The following is a 21,020-nucleotide window of genomic DNA, read 5'->3' on the forward strand; positions in this document are numbered from 1 at the left end:
GTGGCCAATAGTGATAACTCGGCCGCCCGGTGCCTTTCTCTTTTCGCGCGGCTCCTCTCGCTCCCGTAAGCGAAAGCGCTGCTGAGCGGGGACTCTCGCTTCCCGCGGAGCCCTGGGAGTGGTAGTTCTGGGAGGGGGGGAGGGGGCTCTCCCGCAGAAATCCGCGCTTTCCAAGAGCCAGTGTGGTGTAGTGGCTAGAGTGCTGGACTGGGAGCCAGGAGATCCGGGTTCTAGTCCCCACTCGGCTGCGGAAGCTCACTGGGTGACTTTGGGCCAGTCACTGACTCTCAGCCCAACCCACCTCACAGGGTTGTTGTTGTGAGGCTAAAATGGAGAAGAGGAGGATGATGTAAGCCGCCTTGGGTTCCTTGCAAGAGGAAAAAAAGGTGGGATATAAATGTAATAAATAAATAAATAATTCCTCGGAGGAAGCCGCGACGGCTGAAGCGCTGATAGAATCGGTTTCTCTGGGGGTTGCGCTTGCCCTTCTTGCCCCCGACAGCTTGCGCTTGTGTCTGCGCGATGCTCCTGCAGCCCGAGATCAAGACTGTCGGGGATCGCTGACATCCAAAGCTCTTCATGAGCAATAAATGCCCATTCCCTTCGAGGCAAGGGGGGCAACCCGCGCGTCTTAATATACATGCAGGAAGCTCAAAACCGCCGGCCAGCTAGCACCTTCCCCGCCGCCACAGTGCTGTAAGTTGCTCTCATTTCCCAGGGAGACGTTGGCACGGGGCGGGGAGGGGTGTTGACACCTGCTGCTGGCTCTGAGAGGGGCATTACATGGTCAGTTTGGCTGGGGTGACGGGCGCTGATCTGCCCCAGACGGACCCAAAGAGCTGCTGGACTGCGCAGACTGCAGAGCAGCCAATACAGTGCTGTGGACATCAGTGGAAGAGGAAAACGCTGTGCGACCTTTGCTGGGACAAACCGCCTTTGGGAGAGACCTTGGCAGTTGGGCTGCGGCCAGAGGGTGGTCGCCAATGTTAGTCCTAGAGGAGACCCACTGAAATGAATTGGACTTGTATGAGCCATGACTAACTTAAGTCCCATTCATTTCAATGGGCCTACTCTAAGTACTCAAGCGGAGGACGTTGGAGAAAAGTTTCCTTAGTTGCTGAGAAGGACCCGTCAGCCAGTAAGGAAGGCTTTGCTTGGCAACTCAGTGGCTAGTGAAGCCATAATTAGTACTGGGTCAAAATATGGGTCGGGGGGGTGTCCCCCACGGTTGGGTGGTGGAGGATGAAAACCTTCCCCGAAGACTGTTTACTCTTTGTAGAGAGGGGCAAACGTTGCCACACTTCCAGCTGTGGGTGCATTTACTTTCAACAAGGGGCTGAGGACTGTTGGTCTCCCCCCCCCCCCCGCTTTTTTAATTGAAGGAAGCTCAGCTGCTGCTCCAAGTAGCACTCGACATCCTGGCTGCAGTTCCCTTCAAAAATGTGGCACGAGGTCCCTCCGGATGATGCTATGTGGCACAGGGTTGTTCCAAGGGCCATTGGTGGGGGGAAATGATGGCTCCCACATGGGCAGGGTTTAAAAAGAAGAAATCCAGGCAGTGCCTTCCGCTCCCTGAGGAATGGGTTTTTTTTAATATAGTTGCAGCAGCTAAGTGTGTGTGCACAGATGAGATCACACATATTTGCACGAGCCCTTTCAAGCTATTGGGAGGCTTCCAAATGAAGAAGTGTTATAATGATGGGTGACTTCAGTTACCCCCACGTTGACTGGATAAATGCATGTTCCAGTAGCTACGAAGAGGTTAAATTTCTCATTGCCCTAAATGACTGTGCCCTAGAACAGGTGGTCATGGAACCAACCAGCGGGGAGGCAACCCTGGATGTCATCCTAAATGGTGTTGCCCAGGACCAAGTACGAGATGTAAATGTTGTTGAACCGGTTGGAAACAGTGACCACAGTGCTACCAGATTTAATAACATGGGCAGGAGGGTGCTCTTGCACTCGTGTCCTGCTTGTGGGTTTCCCATGGACAGCTGATTGGCCACTGTGAATGGAACGCTGGGCTAGATGGACCCTTGGTCTGATCCAGCGGGGCTCTTCTTACATCCTTAACTAAACTACACTAAACATTAAACATGAAACTAAAGGGTATCAGAGCGGATGCACTGAAACTACCTGACATAGTTTCATTTCCAAAACTTAGCAGGTCTGCTGATGATGAATCCCTGTGTGAGATGTATTTTCCTTAGCTGTCCTCAGAGAACAAGCTGGAACTCCTCTACTGCCTGGTCTTGGGTTGCATTTACTTTGCCCCCCTGCCAGCATTTCCCCCCTTTTCTTGTATTATTCACCAGTGAATAATTAGCGGATTCACCTAATCCCCCAACCTTCACTTCTAATGCAAGAATGTCCTCTCGTGGCCAATTATGTATGTATGTATGTATGTCTTCATTTCAATTATTTGTATGCTGCCTTTCAGGATACAAATCCTACCAAGCTGGCTTACATGTAACAAAAAAATAACATGACAAACAATATTAAATACAATTTTTTTTAGATCATGCGGATCCTTCCCACAGGGCAGTTGGGAGAAGATGGCCAGGGGGCAGATAAAGTCCAGCTGGAAAAGGAGTGTGGCGTTTTCCTCAGTTCCCTCCCTCTCCTGGAATTCTTTAAAGGCAGCCGATGGTAGTTGGCTCTGAGGAGAGGGGAGTCCTCAGGATCTGAGGTCTTTTTTGCCTGCCTCTGTTCCTCTCACCCCTAGAACTCTTCTGATACAGTGGTTAATGGTAGATAGCCCTTGGGTAAGGGGGCGGGGCAGAGTCCAACTGGGGTGGTCTTCACCTGCCTCGCTGTCACGTTTCCCTTTGCCCCTGCTGTAAAACTTCAAAAGCCAAATCAAAACACAGACAAGAGACTTCAGTTCCAAGGCTTTTAATCCACTTAATTCAATGGGTAATTCATATGCTAATTGTCACTGACCTACAGTCTACAAAGGAAATGCCTTCAAAGGAAAACTACAAAAGTTGCCCGCTGTCTTAGGAACAGGCGAGCTTGCTGTCCTAACTTAAGCGGGGGGGGGGGGGGGCGGTCTGCCACTATCTCATGAGGACTCTACCTGCAGCTGTTCCCTCCGGGCCAAAATCAGAAGAAGAAACAAATGGGGGAAAAATCTCCAAGCCAGCTCCAACAGGACTGAACCCGCGCAGTGGCCATGGAATGGGGTGTGTGCACTGAGGGGGGACATGGAAAATGGGGGGTGGGCGGGATGGAACGGGTCTGAGCAGGCCCTCAAAGGGCAGAAATGGAAGGGTGCGCCCCGGCCTTTGAGGGAGAAGCCCCGATTGCCGCTGGGCCCTCCGACTAGCAATCTGCAGGGGCGGAGGGAGGATTTCTTCCTCCCCGGCAGGTCCCGCTTGTGGCTTTCCCGGGGCCATCTGCATGGCCACTCAGCTCTGGCCTGGGGGGGCCCCCGCGTACCCAAGTCCTTCGCTCTCAGCTTCGCAGCCAAGCTCTGCTTCCCATTTCAGCCCATCACAAGTTACGGTATTGGGCGGGCGGGCGTGGGGAGGAGGGCGCGCGCGCCGGCCTGGAGCAGAGGCAGGACGTCTGCGGCTCACTCGCGGCCGGCCGGCCTGCCTGCCTGCCGGCGCTTGAGCCGCCCTTTCCGTTGCTCGCCTGTGCGCAGTTGCTGACGGTTCAGCGTGCTGATGGCCGCGGACGGACGTGCAGTTCTGGTTCTTTCCTACCCCGCGGGAGACTCCTCCGGGGCTCGGGGGAGCGCGGAGGGGCGGAGGCTGACAGCGGCCGGAGGCGGAGCGAGCAGCGTCGCGGGCGATCGCCGCCGGACCCCGCCGCCCCCTTCCGCCTCGCCCAGCAAAACTGGCCCCCTCCGGGAGGACGCACGTGCGCAAGCCGCAAGGGCCTGGCTGCCCCCCCCCCGCTGTCTCGGGCTGGGGAGCCCCCCTCTCCCGCGCCGCCCCCCGTCCGGTGCCTGCCTCCCCTCGCTTCCTTCTGGCAGGAGGGAGCCAGCGTTGTGCCTCGACGCTGGCACGCGTCGCTGGGCCCATGCCGATGCCGCCCCGGACGGGAAGGCGACCCCCCAGCAGAGAGCGCCCCACTCGCTTTCGCTTTCACAAGCGCTCTGCCTCCCGGCAGCGTCCGCCTCTCCCGCCCCTCGGCCGGGGATCCTCGCGCAGGCCAGCCTCCTGCGCCCCGGGGAGCCTCTCCGCGCCGCCACGAGCGCCCCTGCTTCTCTGTAGCGCTGCCACGTGCTTCATGCGGTAGGTGCTCCTCGCCTAGGTTTCCGGGACAAAAAAGCAATGGCTGAAACACCCCCCCCCCCTTATTTTTTTAAATCCCTCTTAACAGAACAAATTCCTCTTCTGGTGGCTTCGGGGGGGGGGGAGGTGTGGAAGTCCTCAGCCAGGAGAGAACATCCTTGGGGAAAGGTTCTGGAATTGGGGAAAGGTTCTGGATCACTTTCCTCATCAGCCAGCGCCTCCCTCCTTGTTTCTGTGAGGTGAGTGGGGTTCAACAGACTCCACAAGGAAGGAAGGACAGGAACTCCTTAGATTCCTCTCCAGAGAGCTCACAGCCCCATCAGTTTCTGATGGGGGACACTTCTGGCAATTAACTTTTTGATATACTGGGGTACAGCCACCTCAAGTTGTACCAAGATGAAACAACTTGGACTGGTTCATATGTTTTCAGGGGATTTACTTGTTACTGGTTCGGCCCTGCTAACCCCAAGGGTTCACTAGACACAAAAGAAAAGGTTTTGGTGAATAAGGCACAAGTTGAGATCTGTAGACACATTATATACAGATGCCATAGTGGCGATCCATTGACTGGGCAAAATGGAACGATCCAGTTCCCTGTTCCATTCCTACTTAAGACTGTATATCATATTATCTCACCAATAATAGGTATTTATCATCATGGGTCACAGGTCAGTTTGGCTGATCAGCCTCAAGAAGTGCTTCCAATAGCGAGGACAACACTACACAATGCATGACATTTCTGTTCATTACGATACAAGTAGTACAATACATTTCTGTATTCCTATAAATACTCTGCATTGGCACTGGTCACTTCCCCACAACTTTATAAACAGAACTGCAAAGGAGATTGATTCCTTATATGAATGAAGACAATCTTTAAGTGTCAGCTGAAGTTAGACCTGGGTACCTGGACTGATGATAAGGACAAAGGAACACCGTATCTACTAAGATGCCAGAGGAGCAACAACAGGCATCACTGCAGATGTTGAATTACTTGGGCCCTTTAGAAGGAGATGTTGATGTGGAATGTGCTTAGGGAGCAATGGAAAGACAATGAAAGGAGCAGAGGTGATTTCTTTCCTAGAAAGATTGTGGGCTATGCAGGGTGCTTCATTGTCAAATTAACATAAAACTTGAGACATAATATTGTCAGGAGCGCCCTAGCTGCCTCTTACAGTCAATTCCAATAGCCAACTCAAGACACAGACGAAAAGGATTCTTTTCAAGGCTTTATTCCGTTAACAACTTAATGACTCTTTCAGATGCTAATCACCAGCGACTTAGCAAGGAACAGCACTGGGGAAAGATAGCAGGGTAGCCTAAGCTCCAGGTAAGGCAGTTGGTCCCCGTTTGAAGGAGAATCACGGGAAGACCCTGAACTTACGGGCTAGGGAGAGATCCTCCCTCTTTCCCTGGGGTCCTCAGGATGCGACCGTTGCTTGCGCGCCAAACGAGCGCTACGCCTCCTTTCCGCACCCTCCATCTGTCGTCGCTCCCTGTGTCTGCGCGGAGCGTCCAGCAAGCCCCCCTCCAGCGCTCTCTTGCTGCCAGGGTCACTCTCTCTCCCAGGAATGCTGGCAGGAGGAATCTCTGCCAGCTGCTGTGCCTGTGAGAGATGAGCGAGCTCCTCCCCCACGGATTGCTGTTCCTCAGAATCAGAACTGCTCTGGGGTTCTGTTGGCTCAGTTTCCACCCTGACAGATATAATCTCATCTCTTTAAAAAAAGGCTTCTGGATCACTTTCAGTAAGGAGGAGGAGGAGTCCACCCACTTCACCTCATTCCATTTCTCTCTATTGTTTTATCCTCACAAACCACCCCTTTCCCCCTCGCTCGTTCTTTCTTTCTTTCTTTCTTTCTTTCTTTCTTTCCAGCTTTGATGAAGATAAAAGGAGCTATTACCCACTGCACTGGACTGGTAGATAGGAATATTGTTTTTCATAGTGGAATATTTTAAAGTAGGCAAAACACTCAAAGAGGTGGATGTGCCCAATCTCATCTGATCTCAGAAGCTAAGCAGGGTTAGCCCTGGTTAGCACTTGGATGGGAGACCACCTGGGAATCCAGCTTCCTGCACTGAGCAGGGGGTTGGACTCAATGGTCTTGTAGGCCCCTTCCAACCCTATGATTCTATGACCTGGACTGGAGAGAGTCTTCGGAGGGAGATGCAGGCTGAGGATTCCTATTTAGATTGCTTTGATTGGTTGGTTAATGAATTTCCAATGCCATTCTGAAACCAATTATATTGTTTTGCTGTTTTACTCATTGCATTATTATGCAATTTTCTGACCATTCAAAATCATCCATAATAATAATTTATAATTTATTATCCTGAAGGAAAATATTATTTTTATATTAAATTATATTTTATATTATATAAAATATATTTTATATAATATAAAAATATTTATTTTATATTTTTTATATTTATACTGATTACTAACACTGTAATCAGTACAGTAATTGATTTGTTTCTATCGTATCCAGAGTCTGTGGTCTTTTTCACTAGCCATACTTTACACACTCTGACCCACTGCGTCAGGGGTGCCTCTGAGCACAGGCAGTGGCAGAGTAGCTCAGAGTCCAAAGAGGAACCGCAAAACATGGGGGAAGAACTTTCCCAGACTCTTCCAGACAGGGAGAGACAAACTCCGCAGGTTTCAATAGTCCAGCTGGATGGAGGGGGCCTCTCTTCACACAACCCCGTGAGAGATAGTGAACAGGGAGAGGTGGGGCTTGGAGAGCCTGAATTCTTAGACACCAGGTGCAGACGCAGGGCCGAGAGAGAGATGGCGGGGCAGAGCTGAGGCGATCTGCCCGATAGGCCCAGCAGGAACAGCTACGGGTAGACACCTCACAAGACGGAGATCCCCCCACACACACCCCTTTATTTAGGAAAGTGTGCCCGCCTTTTCTCAAACGGTAGGCAACTTTCAATCCTCCTGGTTTCCCTTTGTACTCCCTGAAGGCATTTCCTTTGTAGACTGTGAGTTACTGGCAATTAGCATCTGTATGACCCAATGAAGTAAAAGGATTACAGAGCCATGGATAGAAGCCTCTTGTCTGTGTTTTGATTTGGCTATTGAAGTTCAGCAGGGACAAAAGGGACACCTGACACACTGGTTTGCAAAGGTGCAAATTTGAATTTGGATTAAACCACCAAATTAACATTTGTAACGATACTATCTTGTAATCTTCCTGAGGGCTGAGTCACAAATTCAGTGATATATCATTTGACCCATAGCTGAAAATGTCATTGCCCCCATTTCAAGCTACTGCCTTTTCACAAACATGAAAAGATGAAAACACTTTGGGGTTTGATCTGCACTGGCTGAAATACAAATTGTCATTTGATGTGGCAGTGCATTTGTGAATACCCCTAAGAGGCTGCAAGTTGATAGGGTAGCTTTGCATTTGTTTCCAGAAGAGTGTGCCAGAGTTACCTATCTCAGGTGTTTTTTAATCAAGACATTTGTACCCTGCCCTTCAAAGGAAATTGTCCAAGGTAGATTACACCAACAACAGAAAAACCTACTGTACCACGGACAAGTCATATACGGTCAGGGCCAGAAATATTGGAACAAGGATAATTGTTTTGGCAGTTGGCCTCTGTACACCACCACATTGAAGTTGAAAGGAAACACACCCAGATGGGAGCGAAGTCAGGACTTTCAGCTGTCATTCAAGGGGTTTGACAAAAGTGGGGCACTAGCCATTCAGGAAGGACAGCCAGTGGCATACACACACCCCCATCGTTGATGGCTTGTAAGTAATGGAACAAACCAACATCATTTCAAACTTAAGTGTCGCCTTTAATACCTGGATGAAAATCCTTTGCAGTCAGTGACTGCCTGAAGTCTGGAACCCACGGACATGACCCAATGCTGAGTTTCCTCCCTTGAGATGCTTTGCCAGGCCTTTACTGCAGCTGCCTTCAGCTGCTGCTTGTTTGTGGGTCTTTCTGCCTTCAGTCTTGTCTTCAGTAAATGAAAAGAATGCTCTATTGGGTTGAGATCAGGTGACTGACTTGGCCATTGAAGAACATCTCACTTCTTTGCCTTGAGAAACTCTTGGGTAGCTTTTAGGGATGTACGAATCCCTTACCTGGCTCCGTGCCAGGGCATCTGCGGTGGGGGGGAAGCACTCCGTCCCTCCTCCCGGAATCCTCCCCGGCTGGCTCCACTCCGTGGTGGCTCTGCGGAGCTGCCAGCCGGGCTGCTGCGGCTGCAAATGGCAGCCGTCGTAGCGGCCGCCGTTTGTGTCCTTGCAAGCAGCCGTGATAGGCTACGTAAGTATTTACGTAGCCTATCACGGCAAAGAGCAGGGACGCAAATGGTGGTCGCTACGCCATTTGAGCCCCTGCTCTTTGCCATGATAGGCTATGTAAGTATTTACTTAGCCTATCATGGTAAAGGCAGCCACGCAAATGGCAGCTGCTACTCCATTTGCATGGCTGCCTTTACCATGATAGGCTACGTAAATACTTACGTAGCCTATCACGGCTGTGAGAACGCAAATGGCGGCCGCAGCTGCCTGACCGCAGCTGGCCAGGAGACCAGCCACCGCTGCCGCATCCACCCCAGGTAAGTTCCGTCCCGGGGGGATTCCGTGGGGTGGGGGGGTGGGAGGCCGTTCCACCACGGATTCCGGGGGGCCGGATTCTAAAGAATCCACTTGCTTCCACTTCTAAAGAATCCGGCCTCACTGGAATCCGTGGCGGAATTCTCTGACATCCCTAGTAGCTTTTGCTGTATGTTTTGGGTATTACATCTGCATTATGAAGCGATGTCCTATCAGTTTGGCAGCATTTGGCTGAATCTGAGCAGAAAGTATAGCCCTATACACTTCAGAATTCATCCTGCTGCTTTTATCAGCAGTCAAGTCCTCAGTAAACACCAGTGACCCAGTTCCATTGGCAGCCATACATGCCCATGCCATAACACTGCCTCCACCATGTTTGACAGATGATGTGGTATGCTTTGGATCATGAGCTATGCCTTTCCTTCTCCATACTTCTCTCTTCCCATCATTCTGGTACAAGTTAATCTTGGTTTCATCAGTCCAAAGAATCTTATTCCAGAACTGGGCAGGCTTTTGTAGGTGTTTGCTGGCAAAGGCTAATCTGGCCTTTTGGTTCTTGAGCATCACCAGTGGTTTGCACCTTGTTGTGAAGCCTCTGTATTTACATTCATAAAGCCGTCTCTTGACTGCAGATGTTGACAATGACACGCCTACCTCCACAAGAGCATTCTTGACCTGACTAGATGGTGTGAAAGGGTTCCTCTTCATCATGAGCAGAATTCTGCAGTCATCCACTTTAGTTGTCTTCCGTGGTCTTCCAGGCCTTTTGCTGTTGCTGAGCTTGCCAGTTAATTCCTTCTTTTTCAGGAAGTTCCAAACTGTTGTATTGGCCACTCCCACTGTTTTTGCGATCTCTCTGATGGGTTTATTTTGTTTCCTTGGCCTAATGATGGCCTCCTTCACTCACATGGACACCTCTTTGGACCTCATGTTGGGAGTCCCAGTGAACAGCTACCAAATGCAAATGTAACACTCAGAACCACCTCTAGGCCTTTTATCTGCTTGATTGGTCATGGGGTACCCAGGAAACAGGCCACACCTGGCCATGCAGCTGCTTGTCAGCCATCCGTTCCATTACTTATGAGCCACCAACGATGGGGGTGTGTGTATGCTACTGGCTGTCCTTCCTGAATGGTTAGTGCCCCACTTTTGCCAAACCCTTGAATAACAGCCAAAAGTCCTGACTTCGCTCCCATCTGGGTGTGTTTCCTTTCACCTTCAGTGTGGTGGTGTACAGAGGCCAAATGCCAAAACAGTTATCCTTGTTCCAATATTTCTGGCCCTGACTGCATGTATGCGGGGTAGCGGTGATGGAAATATTTAGTTATGGTAGCCTTGCAGTTCTTTCCAGAGCGGCGTGCTAGAGTCACCTGGGTTTGAGTGTTTTTTAACTTCAGAAGTCTGCACCCTGCAGTGGAGAATTGCTGTTTATATAGCTTTTCATGTTTTGTTACGTTCATATCTTTGTGTGACCTCTATGAGACTATAATGTAACAGAATAGTCCAGTTGCCTAGGTTTTTGCTGTGTGTGGAGCCTTAAACAGTGGTGGTTGCCTTGGTTACAGTGGTTTATGAAAGGAGGCTTTGGGCTGTTGAAAATGTCTGGGGTGAGAAGTTACCTTTGCTTTGACTGGTCAGGTGGGTCAACAAAGATGATTGGCAGTTAGAAATTCCATAAGGAACATGATTGGCCAGAGGATTTTTAAAAGGTCAAGTCAGGGAGAAGTCTGTTTGCATCTGTTGGGGACATTTGGAGAGTTAGAATTTGGGTACTGGGTGACAGGGAGTGGGAGTTGGGTGGCAGGCATGGATGTATCATCAGGGTATAAGAACCAGGAAGGATGAGAGCAGGCAAAACTATGGAAGGCTTTGAAGGTAAGGAAAAGGAGTTTGTTTGGGATCTAGGAGCAATCAGGAAGCCAGCATAGGAATTTAAGGAGGGGTGTCATGTGATCTGAACAATGAGACGGAAGATCTGGGGAGCAGACTGCTTGACAGACATGAGTGGTCCAAGGTGGGACAACAGAGGCCTGAGACCTACCTTCCCACAGATGCAGGCCCAGTTCATTCCTCTCCATCCCTTTGTACCAACTGCAACTGTCTACAATTGAACTGTCTACAATTCTTGATTAAGACACAGAAAAAAGGCTTTGTAGTGGATAGGACGGGGTCTCCCTCAGAGTAATGAGAATGCCGCTTATCCTGGGACAACAATCCTGCCAACTATTTATGGATCTTAATTTATTTGATTTCTATCCTGTGTTTTCATCCAGAAGGATTCACAAGGTGAATACCTTAAATAACACACTGAAGACTACTTTTTGTCCTTCCAACACATGGCAGTGCTCTGGGGTCGCATATCCTCCCTTCCCCCAGGATGGCAGGTCTTTTTAATGGCCAAGGGCAGAGACGAAGGAGCCGCTGCCTCTTGGGTGAGCCCCTGCTGAGCAACGGCCCTTGGATCTTCTGCTGCCTGGATGCATGTGCTGCTTGCTTCTTTCCCTCAGGGCTGCCAGTGTTTTTACTGTTCAAGGGCGGAAAGGAAGGAGCTTGGTGCAGCAGCTCACTTGTACCTCCAATTTATGTTTCTATGTGGTGAATCAGAGGCTGAGTGGAAAGAAAGTTCCCTCTCCCCACAGCCCCCGCAGCCTGGATTGGCTGTGGCCCCTGTTTAGTTTGCCACTGCATTTAAATGCCTCACAGTGACCCGAGGGGTGGGGAGAAGCAGTGGGAAAATGCAGGGGTTATGCGTGGAAGACAAGGATGCCAGGACGTAAAAGTCCATGAATGAGACAGGGGGACGGCATAATAAAGACCTCACCTGGCAACACCCAGAAATTCTGCCAAGTGATGCCAGAATAGACATAGACATAGAATGATAGGGTTGGAAGAGGCCTACAAGACCATCAAGTCCAGCCCTCTGCTCAATGCAGGAAGCCTGATTCCCAGGCGGTCTCCCATCCAAGTACTAACCAGGGCTGATGCTGCTTAGCTTAGAGCATGGGTCCCCAACCCCCGGGCCGCAGACCAGTACCGGTCCGTGGCCTATTAGGAACAGGCCGTAGTAGGGGTGTGCAAAACCTAGGGATGTCAGAGAATTCCGCAACGGATCTTGGTGAGGCCAAATGCCAGTGCATTCGGCCCCCCGAAATCCATGGCGGAACAAAGCCCCCCAACCCCCCAAAGGCGTGTGAAAAGGAGCACTTACCTGCTGCTGTCTGCGCTGACTTGCGAATGGCGGCTGCCCTGTGGCCGACATTCGCTTCCTGGTTGATCATAGCCGTGATAGGCTATGTAAATACTTACGTAGCCTATCACGGCTAATGCAGGGACACCTTTTGTGTCCCCGTGGAGGCCATGATAGGCTATGTAAGTATTTACGTAGCCTATCATGGCAATCAAAAAAAAAAAACCGCATAGGCTACAGCAGCCGCCATTTGCGTTCCCTTTTTTTTGCTGTTTTAGCCTACGTAAATATTTACGTAAGCTATTACAGTGAAAAAAAGGGGGAACGCAAATAGCGTAGTGGGCGCTATTTGCATTCCCTTTTTTCCTGCCGTAATAGCTTATATAAATATTTACGTAGGCTAAAACGGCGAAAAGGAACACAGATAGCGCCCACTACACTATTTGCGTTCCCCTTTTTTCGCCGTAATAGCTTACATAAATATTTATGTAGGGTAAAACAGCTGGAAAAAAGGGAACGCAAATGGCGGCCGCTGTAGCCGCCACATTTGCTTATGGGTTGTTGTTTTTTTTCTGCCGTGATTGGCTACGTAAATATTAACGTAGCCTATCACGGGCTACCATAGGTACACAAATGGCATCCCCTACTCAGGACGTCATTTCCGTCCGCACCAGCCCGGCAGCGGCTGGAGGCCCCGCTGCAGGTCAGCCCAGCCGGCAGCTCCGCGGACTGACCGCGGAGCGGAGCTGGCCGGGCAGGATTCCGGGGGGGAGGACCGGATCGCCTCCCCCCGTCGAGGATTCCGGGGGGAGGGACGGAGCGCCTCCCCCCCCACCGCGAAGCAGATCCGCGAAATGGTGACTTTTGTACATCCCTAGCGAAACCCCCTTACCTTCGGTCCGTGGGGGGGGGAGGCAGTCCATCCCTCCCCCCCCCCCAGAATCTTTGCCAGCCCCGTCTGGCTTCGCTCCGCGGCAAGTCCACAGAGCTTCCAGCCGGCTCCGGCAGCTGGTGGACTTCTGGCCGCTGGGATGCAAATGGCGTCCACATAGCAGACGCCATTTGGGTCCCTGTTCTTCAAGTAATAGGCTATGTAAATCTTTACGTAGCCTATTACAGCAGCCAGAAGTCCGCCAGTGAAACCATCCCCCCCCCCCAGTCCGTGGAAAAATTGTCTTCCGTGAGACCGGTCCCTGGTGCCAAAAAGGTTGATGACCGCTGGCTTAGAGGATAGGAAATGGCATGGATAACATTCCCAAGGTTTCTTTGGCCAACACTGGAGAGTAGAAGCATGCATGTTTTTTTCTCTTAAATGAAAGCTGATTTCTCAGAATGTCAAGTTCTTCTGCAACAGCTTCTACTTTTTGTGGAAATCTCATAGGTGTTCAGTGTACGCACAGTACTGACTAGGAGGATGCTGGTTTAATATCCACATTTCTGGAGAACTGTGATGAGGAAATCACCTTCCAGTTGATGGACATTAGATGGGTCACGTCTTCTGAGCCACTTGTTCAGTTTAGAGTTGACAGCCATTTGGGTTATACAGAGAATACACAAAAATTCGGGGGGGGGGGACACACCCACATGCAAGGGCAACAGGCCCAGCTGCAATAACCTCATGTCTGACTGGGTCTTAGCCACTGACCTTCAACAGATGGACTGTGATATATAACTGGGTCATGATGGGTCACACCATTAGCCCCACCATAACCAACCTTTAACTTTTGAAGGGAGGTGGAGGATAGATGCATCAGGGCTGGCCCAAGTCATTTTCTGCCTGAGGTAGAGCAGCAAATAGCACCCTCCCCCAAGTCAAGGTGCATAATAGCACCAAAGGTGTCCAAGTTATTTTGGCACCAAAGACGACCATTCCACAAGCACCTCTTCCCCTCCCTGGCAGCAAAAATACAAGAATAATAAACAAAATAACTAACAATGTGCTGCACTTTCATGGTACCCGAAATAAGCTGCCTGAAGCAACAGCCTCACTTTACCAAATGGTAGGGACGGCCTTAGCAGGACATAAAAAGATGGCAAGAGAAAAGGACAAAGTCTGATAGGAGAGAGACGGGGATGGCAGCGGAGTCCGGTTGGGGGCTCGAGCTCAGTGGATTACCCCCAGTTTAGCCCTCTGGACTGGAGTCCACTGACCACCACGCTTGCCCGACCTGGCGTGTGCCAAGTCAGGCAAGCGTGACAGGCCCCGCTCCTCCATCAAGCCACCATTGTGTGCAAAATGGTGGTTCGGCCTTTCTCATAAAGGCCGGTTTTACATAAACGGTGTCTATAAAGAGGTCCATTTATGCCAATGTACAGGTGTAAATGGTCTAAATAGACCATTTATACCTGTAATTTAGCATAAATGGGCTTCTTTGTGGCCACCGTTCATGAAAAACCGGCCTTTATGGAAAAGGCCTCCGCGGCCTGTCAACCCCTCATGCTCTCCTTGCAAGGAAGGACAGCTCGAGGGGTGGCTGATGCCAGGCAACCCCGCCTCCCTCTGCCAGTGCCCAGCAGAGGGAGGGGCAGTGGCTCAGCGGCAGCGGCGGCAGGATGGGAACCGGGAGGTGCTCCCCTCTCGGTTCCCATCCTGCCACCACGGATGAGCAACCGCACCTCTCTGCCAGGCACCGGCAGAGGGAGGCAAGGTTGCTCAGCAGCTGCAGTGGTGGCCCCTCGTGCTCCTCCTTGCAAGGAGAGCACGACGAGTTGACAGGCGGCAGGGGAGGCTCGCGGGAAGAAGAGGAGCTGCGAGCTCTCTTCAGGTGCCTGTGGACGATCAGGCGGCTCGCCCCGCATGCCCAACAGAGTCAGGCAGCCGGCAGGAGTCCAGCGAGCAGTGAGCGGGGCAGGCACGGGGGGGGGGTTGCCCATCCCGAGAGAGAGAAAGAGCGTTTCTATGCAAGGCTTTTATTGTGCGTTCATGATTCTTCATTCACAGTCATTTGCAGGTCCATGATACGATGCCATCTTCTTCCAGAGCCTTTCCGGTGCTTTGTAACCATTATCACTTTTTTAAAAAAAATCAAGGAAAGTGCATTCTTTCTCTGAATGGCATTTTATTAATAGCGTGTAATAGGGATGTCAGAGAATTCCGCCACGGATCTCGGGGAGGCCAAATGCCAGCGCATTCGGCCCCCTGAAATCGGTAGCGGAACAGTCTGCCGCCGCCGCCCCGGGACAGGACTTACGTGGGGCGGATCTTCCTGGCGGCGGCGGCTCTGGCAGTGATGCGGCGGCGGCGGCTGCAGTGGCCGGTCTTCCGACCGGCTGCCGCTACCGCCATTTCCAGTTAAAAAAAAAAAAAAACATGATAGGCTACGTAAAGATTTACGTAGCCTATCACGGCTAGATTTTTAAAAAACACCGTGATAGGCTACGTAAATGTTTACATAGCCTATCATGGTTGGGGGTGGGTTTAGAAAAAAAAACACCGCATACGCAAATGGTGGTGGCTACAGCCGCCGCCATTTGCGTTCCTTCTTTTTACCGTCTTAATCTGCGTAAATATTTACGTAGACTATGACGGCGAAAATCAAGGGGAACGCAGATAGCTTAGCGGGCGCTATTTGCGTCCCCTTTTGATTCGCCGTTTTAGCCTACGTAAAGATTTACGTAGGCTAAAACGGTGAATGAAAAAGGGACACAAATAGCACCCGCTACGCTATTTGAGTTCCCCTTGATTTTCGCCGTCATAGTCTACATAAATATTTACGTAGATTAAGATGGCCAAAAAGAAGGAACGCAAATGGCGGCGGCCGTAGCCGCCTTTTGCGTACGCGGTTTTTTGTTGTTGTTTTTACACAGAGCCCTCTGCGGCCGGAAATCCGGCTGCAGACAGCTCTGGCCTGGCCGGGCCGGGCTGGGCCGGCTGCTCCGCAGAGCTGCTGCAGAGCACAGCCAGCCGTTCGAGGATTCCGGGGGGAGGAACGGAGTGCCTCCCCCCACCAGCCAGGATTCTGGGGGGTGGAACGGAGTGCCTCCCCCCCCACCATCAACATAATCTGCAAAAGGTAAGTCACTTTCATACATCCCTAGGTTGGGGAGACTGGGGTTCCCAGGCAAGAAGATTCAGTTGCACAAGAAAATTAGGGGTAGAAAACTCTAGCTAGGGTTGGGGTTGATGGAGCATGAGATTCTGAGGAAGTCACCGTGGCCTCGGGGAAGACGAGCTTGGTGAAACCGACTGAGTGAGCCATCCCGATGGCTGGCCTGCTGTCTTTTGTTACACCCTATGGACGTGGGGACGTTTCCGTTGAACAAGAAAATTAGGGTTATAAACCTCTAGTTAGGGTTATGGTTGGGGAAACTGGGGTTCCCAGGCAGGAACTGGGGCCTCGGGGAAGACGAGCTTGGTGAAACAGACTGAGTGGGCCTCTCGGATGGCTTGCCTGCTCTCTTCTAGTACACCCTCTCGACAGGCGGTTGGTTCAGTTGCACAAGAAAATTTGGGGTATAAAACACAAGTTAGGGTTAGGGATATGGGGGGTCCCAGACAGGAACCAGGGCCTCAGGGAAGACGAGCTTGGGGAAACAGACTGAGTGGGCCATCCGGATGGCTCACCTGCTACCTTTTGTACATCGTTTTGACGGAGTGATGCTTCAGTTGCACTGGAAATTAGGGTCATAAAACTCAAGTTAGGGTTAGGGTTAGGGAGACTGGGGTTTCCAGGCAGGAACCAGGGCCTTGGGGAAGATGAGCTTGGTGAAACAGACTGAGTGGGCCATCCCGATGGCTCGCCTGCTCTCTTTTAGTACACCGGTTGGACCGGGCATGGTTCAGTTGTACAAAAAAAATAAGGGTATAAAATTCAAGTTAGGGTTGGGGTTGGGGAACCTGAGATTCCAAAGAAGGAACCATGGCTTCGGGGAAGACGAGCTTGGTGAAACAGACTGAGTGGGCCATCTGGATGGCTTTCCTGCTCTCTTCCAGTACACCCGCTCAATAGGCGGTTGGTTCAGTTGCACAAGAAAATTTGGGTTATAAAACTCAAGTTACGGGTAGGGTTTGGGATATGGGGGTTCCCCGACAGGAACCAAGGCCTCAGGGAAGACGAGCTTGGGCAAACAGACTGAGTGAGCCATCCGGAATGGGGTTCCAAGGCAGGAACCAGGGCCTCGGGGAAGACAAACTTGGGGAAACAGACTGAGTGGGCCGTCCAGATGGCCCACTCAGTCTGTTTCACCAAGCTTCTCTTCCCCGAGGCCTGGATTCCTACCTGGGAATCCCTGTCTCCCCAACCCTAACCCTAACTTGAGTTTCATAACCCTAATTTCCTTGTGCAACTGAAGCGTCACTCCGTCAAAACGGTGTACAAAAAGAAAGCAGGCAAGCCATCTGGATGGCCCACTCAGTCTGTTTCCCCAAGCTCATCTTCCCCAAGGCCCTGGTTCCTGCCTGGGAACCCAAGTCAACCTATCCCTAACCCTAACTTGAGTTTTATGACCCTTATTTTCTTGTGCAACTGAACCAACCACCTGTCAAAACGGTGTACAAACAGAAAGCAGGTGAGTCATCCGGATGGCCCACTCAGTCTGCTTCACCAAGCTTGTCTTCCCTGAGGCCCATAATCCAGCCTGGGAACCACAGTCTCCCCAACCCTAACCCTAACTTGAGGTTGATAACCTTACTTTTCTTGTGCAACTGAAACATCCTCTCATCCAGATGGTGTAGTAAATGACACCATACAAGCCATCCAGATCTCCCACTCAATCTGTTTCACCAACCTCGGCTTACCTGAGGCCCTGGTTCCTTCCTGGGAACCCCAATCTCCCGAACTCTAACCCTAACTTGAGTTTTATAACCCGAATTTTCGTGTGCAACTGAACCAACCACCTGTTGAGAGGGTGTACTAAAGAGAGCAAGCAAGCCATCCGGATGGCCCACCCAGTCTGTTTCCCCAAGCTTGTTTTCTCTGAGGCCCTGGTTCCTGCCTGGGAACCACAGTCTCCCAAACATAACCCTAACTTGAGTTTGATAACCCTAATTTTCTTGTTCTACTGAAACATCCCCCCGGCCAGACGGTGTACTAAAAGACAGCAGGCAAGCCATCTGGACTGGCCACTCAGTCAGTTTCCCCAAGCTCGTCTTCCCCGAGGCCCTGGTGCCAGCCTGCGAACCCCTGTCTCCCCAACCCTAACCCTAACTTGAGTTTGATTACCCTAATTTTTGTGTGCAACTGAACCAACTGCCTATCGATACAGTGAACTAGAAGATAGCAGGCGAGCTATCCAGATGGCTCACTCACTCTGTTTCACCAAGCTTGTCTTCCCCGAGGCCCTGGTTCCTGCCTGGGAGCCGCAGTCTCCCCAACCCTAACCCTGACTTGTGTTTTATAACCCCAATTTTCTAGTGCAGCTGAACCAATCCCCTGTCCAACCAGAGTACTAAAAGAGAGCAGGCGAGCCATCCGGATGGCCCACTCAGTCTGTTTCACCAAGCTTCTCTTCCCCAAGGCCCGGATTCCTACCTGGGAACCTCAGTCTTCCCAACCCTAACCCTAACTTGTGGTTCATAAGTTGAGTTTTCTGCAACTGAAACATCCCCCTGTCCAGACAGTGAACTAAACCACAGCAGGCAAGCCATCTGGATGGCCCACTCAGTCTGTTCCACCAAGCTCGTCTTCCCCGAGGCCATGGTTCCAGGAATCTCATGCTCCACCAACCCCAACCCTAGCTTTAGTTTTCTAACCCTAATTTCCTTTTGCAACTGAAACATGCCCCCATCCAGACGGTGAAGTAAACAACAGCATGGGAGTGATCCAGATCGCCCACTCAATCTTTTTCACCAACCCCGTCACACACGAGGCCCCAGTTCCTGCCTTGGAACCCTAGTCCCCCAACCCTAACCTTAACTTTAATTTTATAACTCACATTTTCTTGTGCAACTGAACCAACCGCCTGTCACGACGGCATACTAGAAGAGAACAGGCAAGCCATTCGCATGGCCCACTCAGTCTGTTTCCCCAAGCTCATCTTTCCCGAGGCCCTGGTTCCTGCCTGGGAACCCCAGTCTCCCCAACCGTAACCATAACTTGAGGTTTATAACCCTAATTTTCTTGTTCAACGGAAGCATCCCCCTGTCCATACGGTCACGGTGTAATAAAAGCCAGCAGGCAAGCCATCCTGATGGCTCACTCGGTCTATTTCACCAAGCTCATCTTCTCCAAGGCCCTGGTTCCTGCCTGGGAACCACAGTCTCCCCAACCCTAACCCTAACTTGTGTTTTATAACCCTAATTTTCTTGTGCAACTGAACCAACTGCCTATCGAGATGGTGAACTAGAAGATAGCAGGCAAGCCATCCGGATGGCCCACTCAGTCTCTTTCATCAAGGTTGTCTTCCCCGAAGCTCTGCTTTCTGCCTGGGAGCCGCAGTCTCCCCAACCCTAACCCTAACTTGAGCTTTGTAACACTTAATTTTTTTCTGCAACTGAAACATCCTCCCGTCCAGACGGTGAACTAAACTACAGCAGGCAAGCCATCTGGATGGCCCACTCAGTCTGTTTCACCAAGCTCATCTTCCCCAAGGCCATGGTTCCTTCCTGGGAATCTCATGCTCCACCAACCCCAACCCTAGCTTGAGTTTTCTAACCCTAATTTTCTTGTGCAACTGAAACATTCCCCCGACCATACGGTGTACTAAAAGACAGCAGGCGAGCCATCTGGATGGGACACTTAGTTTCCCAAAGCTCGTCTTCCCCAAGGTCTTGGATCCTGCCTGGGAACCCCCGTATCCGTAACCCTAACTTGAGTTTTATAACCCCATTTTCCTTGTGCAACTGAAACATCCCCCCCTCGAGACGGTGTAGTAAACGACAGCATGCCAGCCATCCGGATCTCCCACTCAATCTGCTTCACCAACCTCGTCTTCCACGAGGTTCCAGCCTGGGAACCCAAGTCTCCCCTACCCTAACCCTAACTTCAGTTTTTATACCTATAATTTTCTTGTGCAACTCAAGCTTCACCTCGTCAAAACGGTGTACAAAAAGTAAGCAGGAGAGCCATCTGGATGGCCCGCTCAGTCTGCTTCCCCAAGCTCGTCTTCCCCTAGGCCCTGGCTCCTGCCTGGGAATCCCAGTCACCCCAACCCTAAACCTAACTCCAGTTTTATAAGCCAAATTTTTTTGTGCAACTTGAAGATACCCCCGTCCAGATGGTGTAGTAAACGACAGTTTGCGAGCCATCCAGATCTCCCACTCAATCTGCTTCACCAACCACGTCTTCCACGAGGCCCTGGTTCCAGCCTGGGAACCCCAGTTTCCCCAACTCTAACCCTAACTTGTGTTCTATAACCCTAATTTTCGTGTGCAACTGAACCAACCGCCTATCGAGACAGTGTACTAGAAGATAGCAGGCGAGCCATCCGGATGGCTCACTCACTCTGTTTCACCAAGCTCGTCTTCCCCTAGGCCCTGGTTCCTGCCTGGGAGCCGCAGTCTCCCCAACCCTGACCCTAAGTTGTGTTTTATAACCCCAATTTTCTTGTGCAACTGAACCAATCCCCTGTCCAACCAGAGTACTAAAAGAGAGCAGGCGAGCTATCCAGATGGCCCACTCAGTCTGTTTCCCCAAACTTGTCTTCCCTAAGGCCCTGGTTCCTGTCTGGGAACCCCAATCTCCCAAGCCCTAACTTGAGTTTTATAACCCTAATTTTCGTGTGCAACTGAACCAATCCCCTGTCCAACCAGAGTACTAAAAGAGAGCAGGCGAGCCATCAGGATGGCCCACTCAGTCTGTTTCACCAAGCTTCCCTGAGGCCCCAGTTCCTACCTGGGAGTCCCAGTCTCCCCAAGCCTAACCCTAACTTGAGGTTGATGACCCTAATTTTCTTGTTCAACGGAAACGTCCCCTCATCCATACAGTGTAATAAAAGACAGCAGGCGAGCCCTCCGGTTGCCCACTCAGTCTGTTTCACCAAGCTCATCTTCCCCGAGGCCATGGTCCCTTCCTGGGAATCTCAGGCTCCCCAACCCCCACCCTAACTTGAGTTTTATACCCCTAATTTTCT

At 51.1% G+C, this 21,020-nt stretch overlaps 1 protein-coding gene across 1 annotated transcript in view; it reads left to right on the forward strand.

Annotated features, from left to right (window-relative positions):
• The first annotated feature begins 422 nt into the window (after positions 1-422).
• The window catches only part of LOC146342261 (uncharacterized), a 70,236-nt gene continuing 49,638 nt past the window's right edge, over positions 423-21,020 (forward strand). Inside the window, exon 1 of the mRNA XM_084806026.1 lies at positions 423-4,244. Within this exon, the coding sequence (XP_084662152.1) occupies positions 4,030-4,244 (215 nt within the window). The 5' untranslated portion in view covers positions 423-4,029. The remainder of the gene's footprint in view (positions 4,245-21,020) is intronic.

Source organism: Heloderma suspectum, chromosome 6 (genome assembly GCF_057233095.1).
Source record: "Heloderma suspectum isolate Gila_16-S chromosome 6, 16-S_ref, whole genome shotgun sequence".
In the NCBI taxonomy this organism is placed as follows: Eukaryota; Metazoa; Chordata; class Lepidosauria; order Squamata; family Helodermatidae; genus Heloderma; species Heloderma suspectum.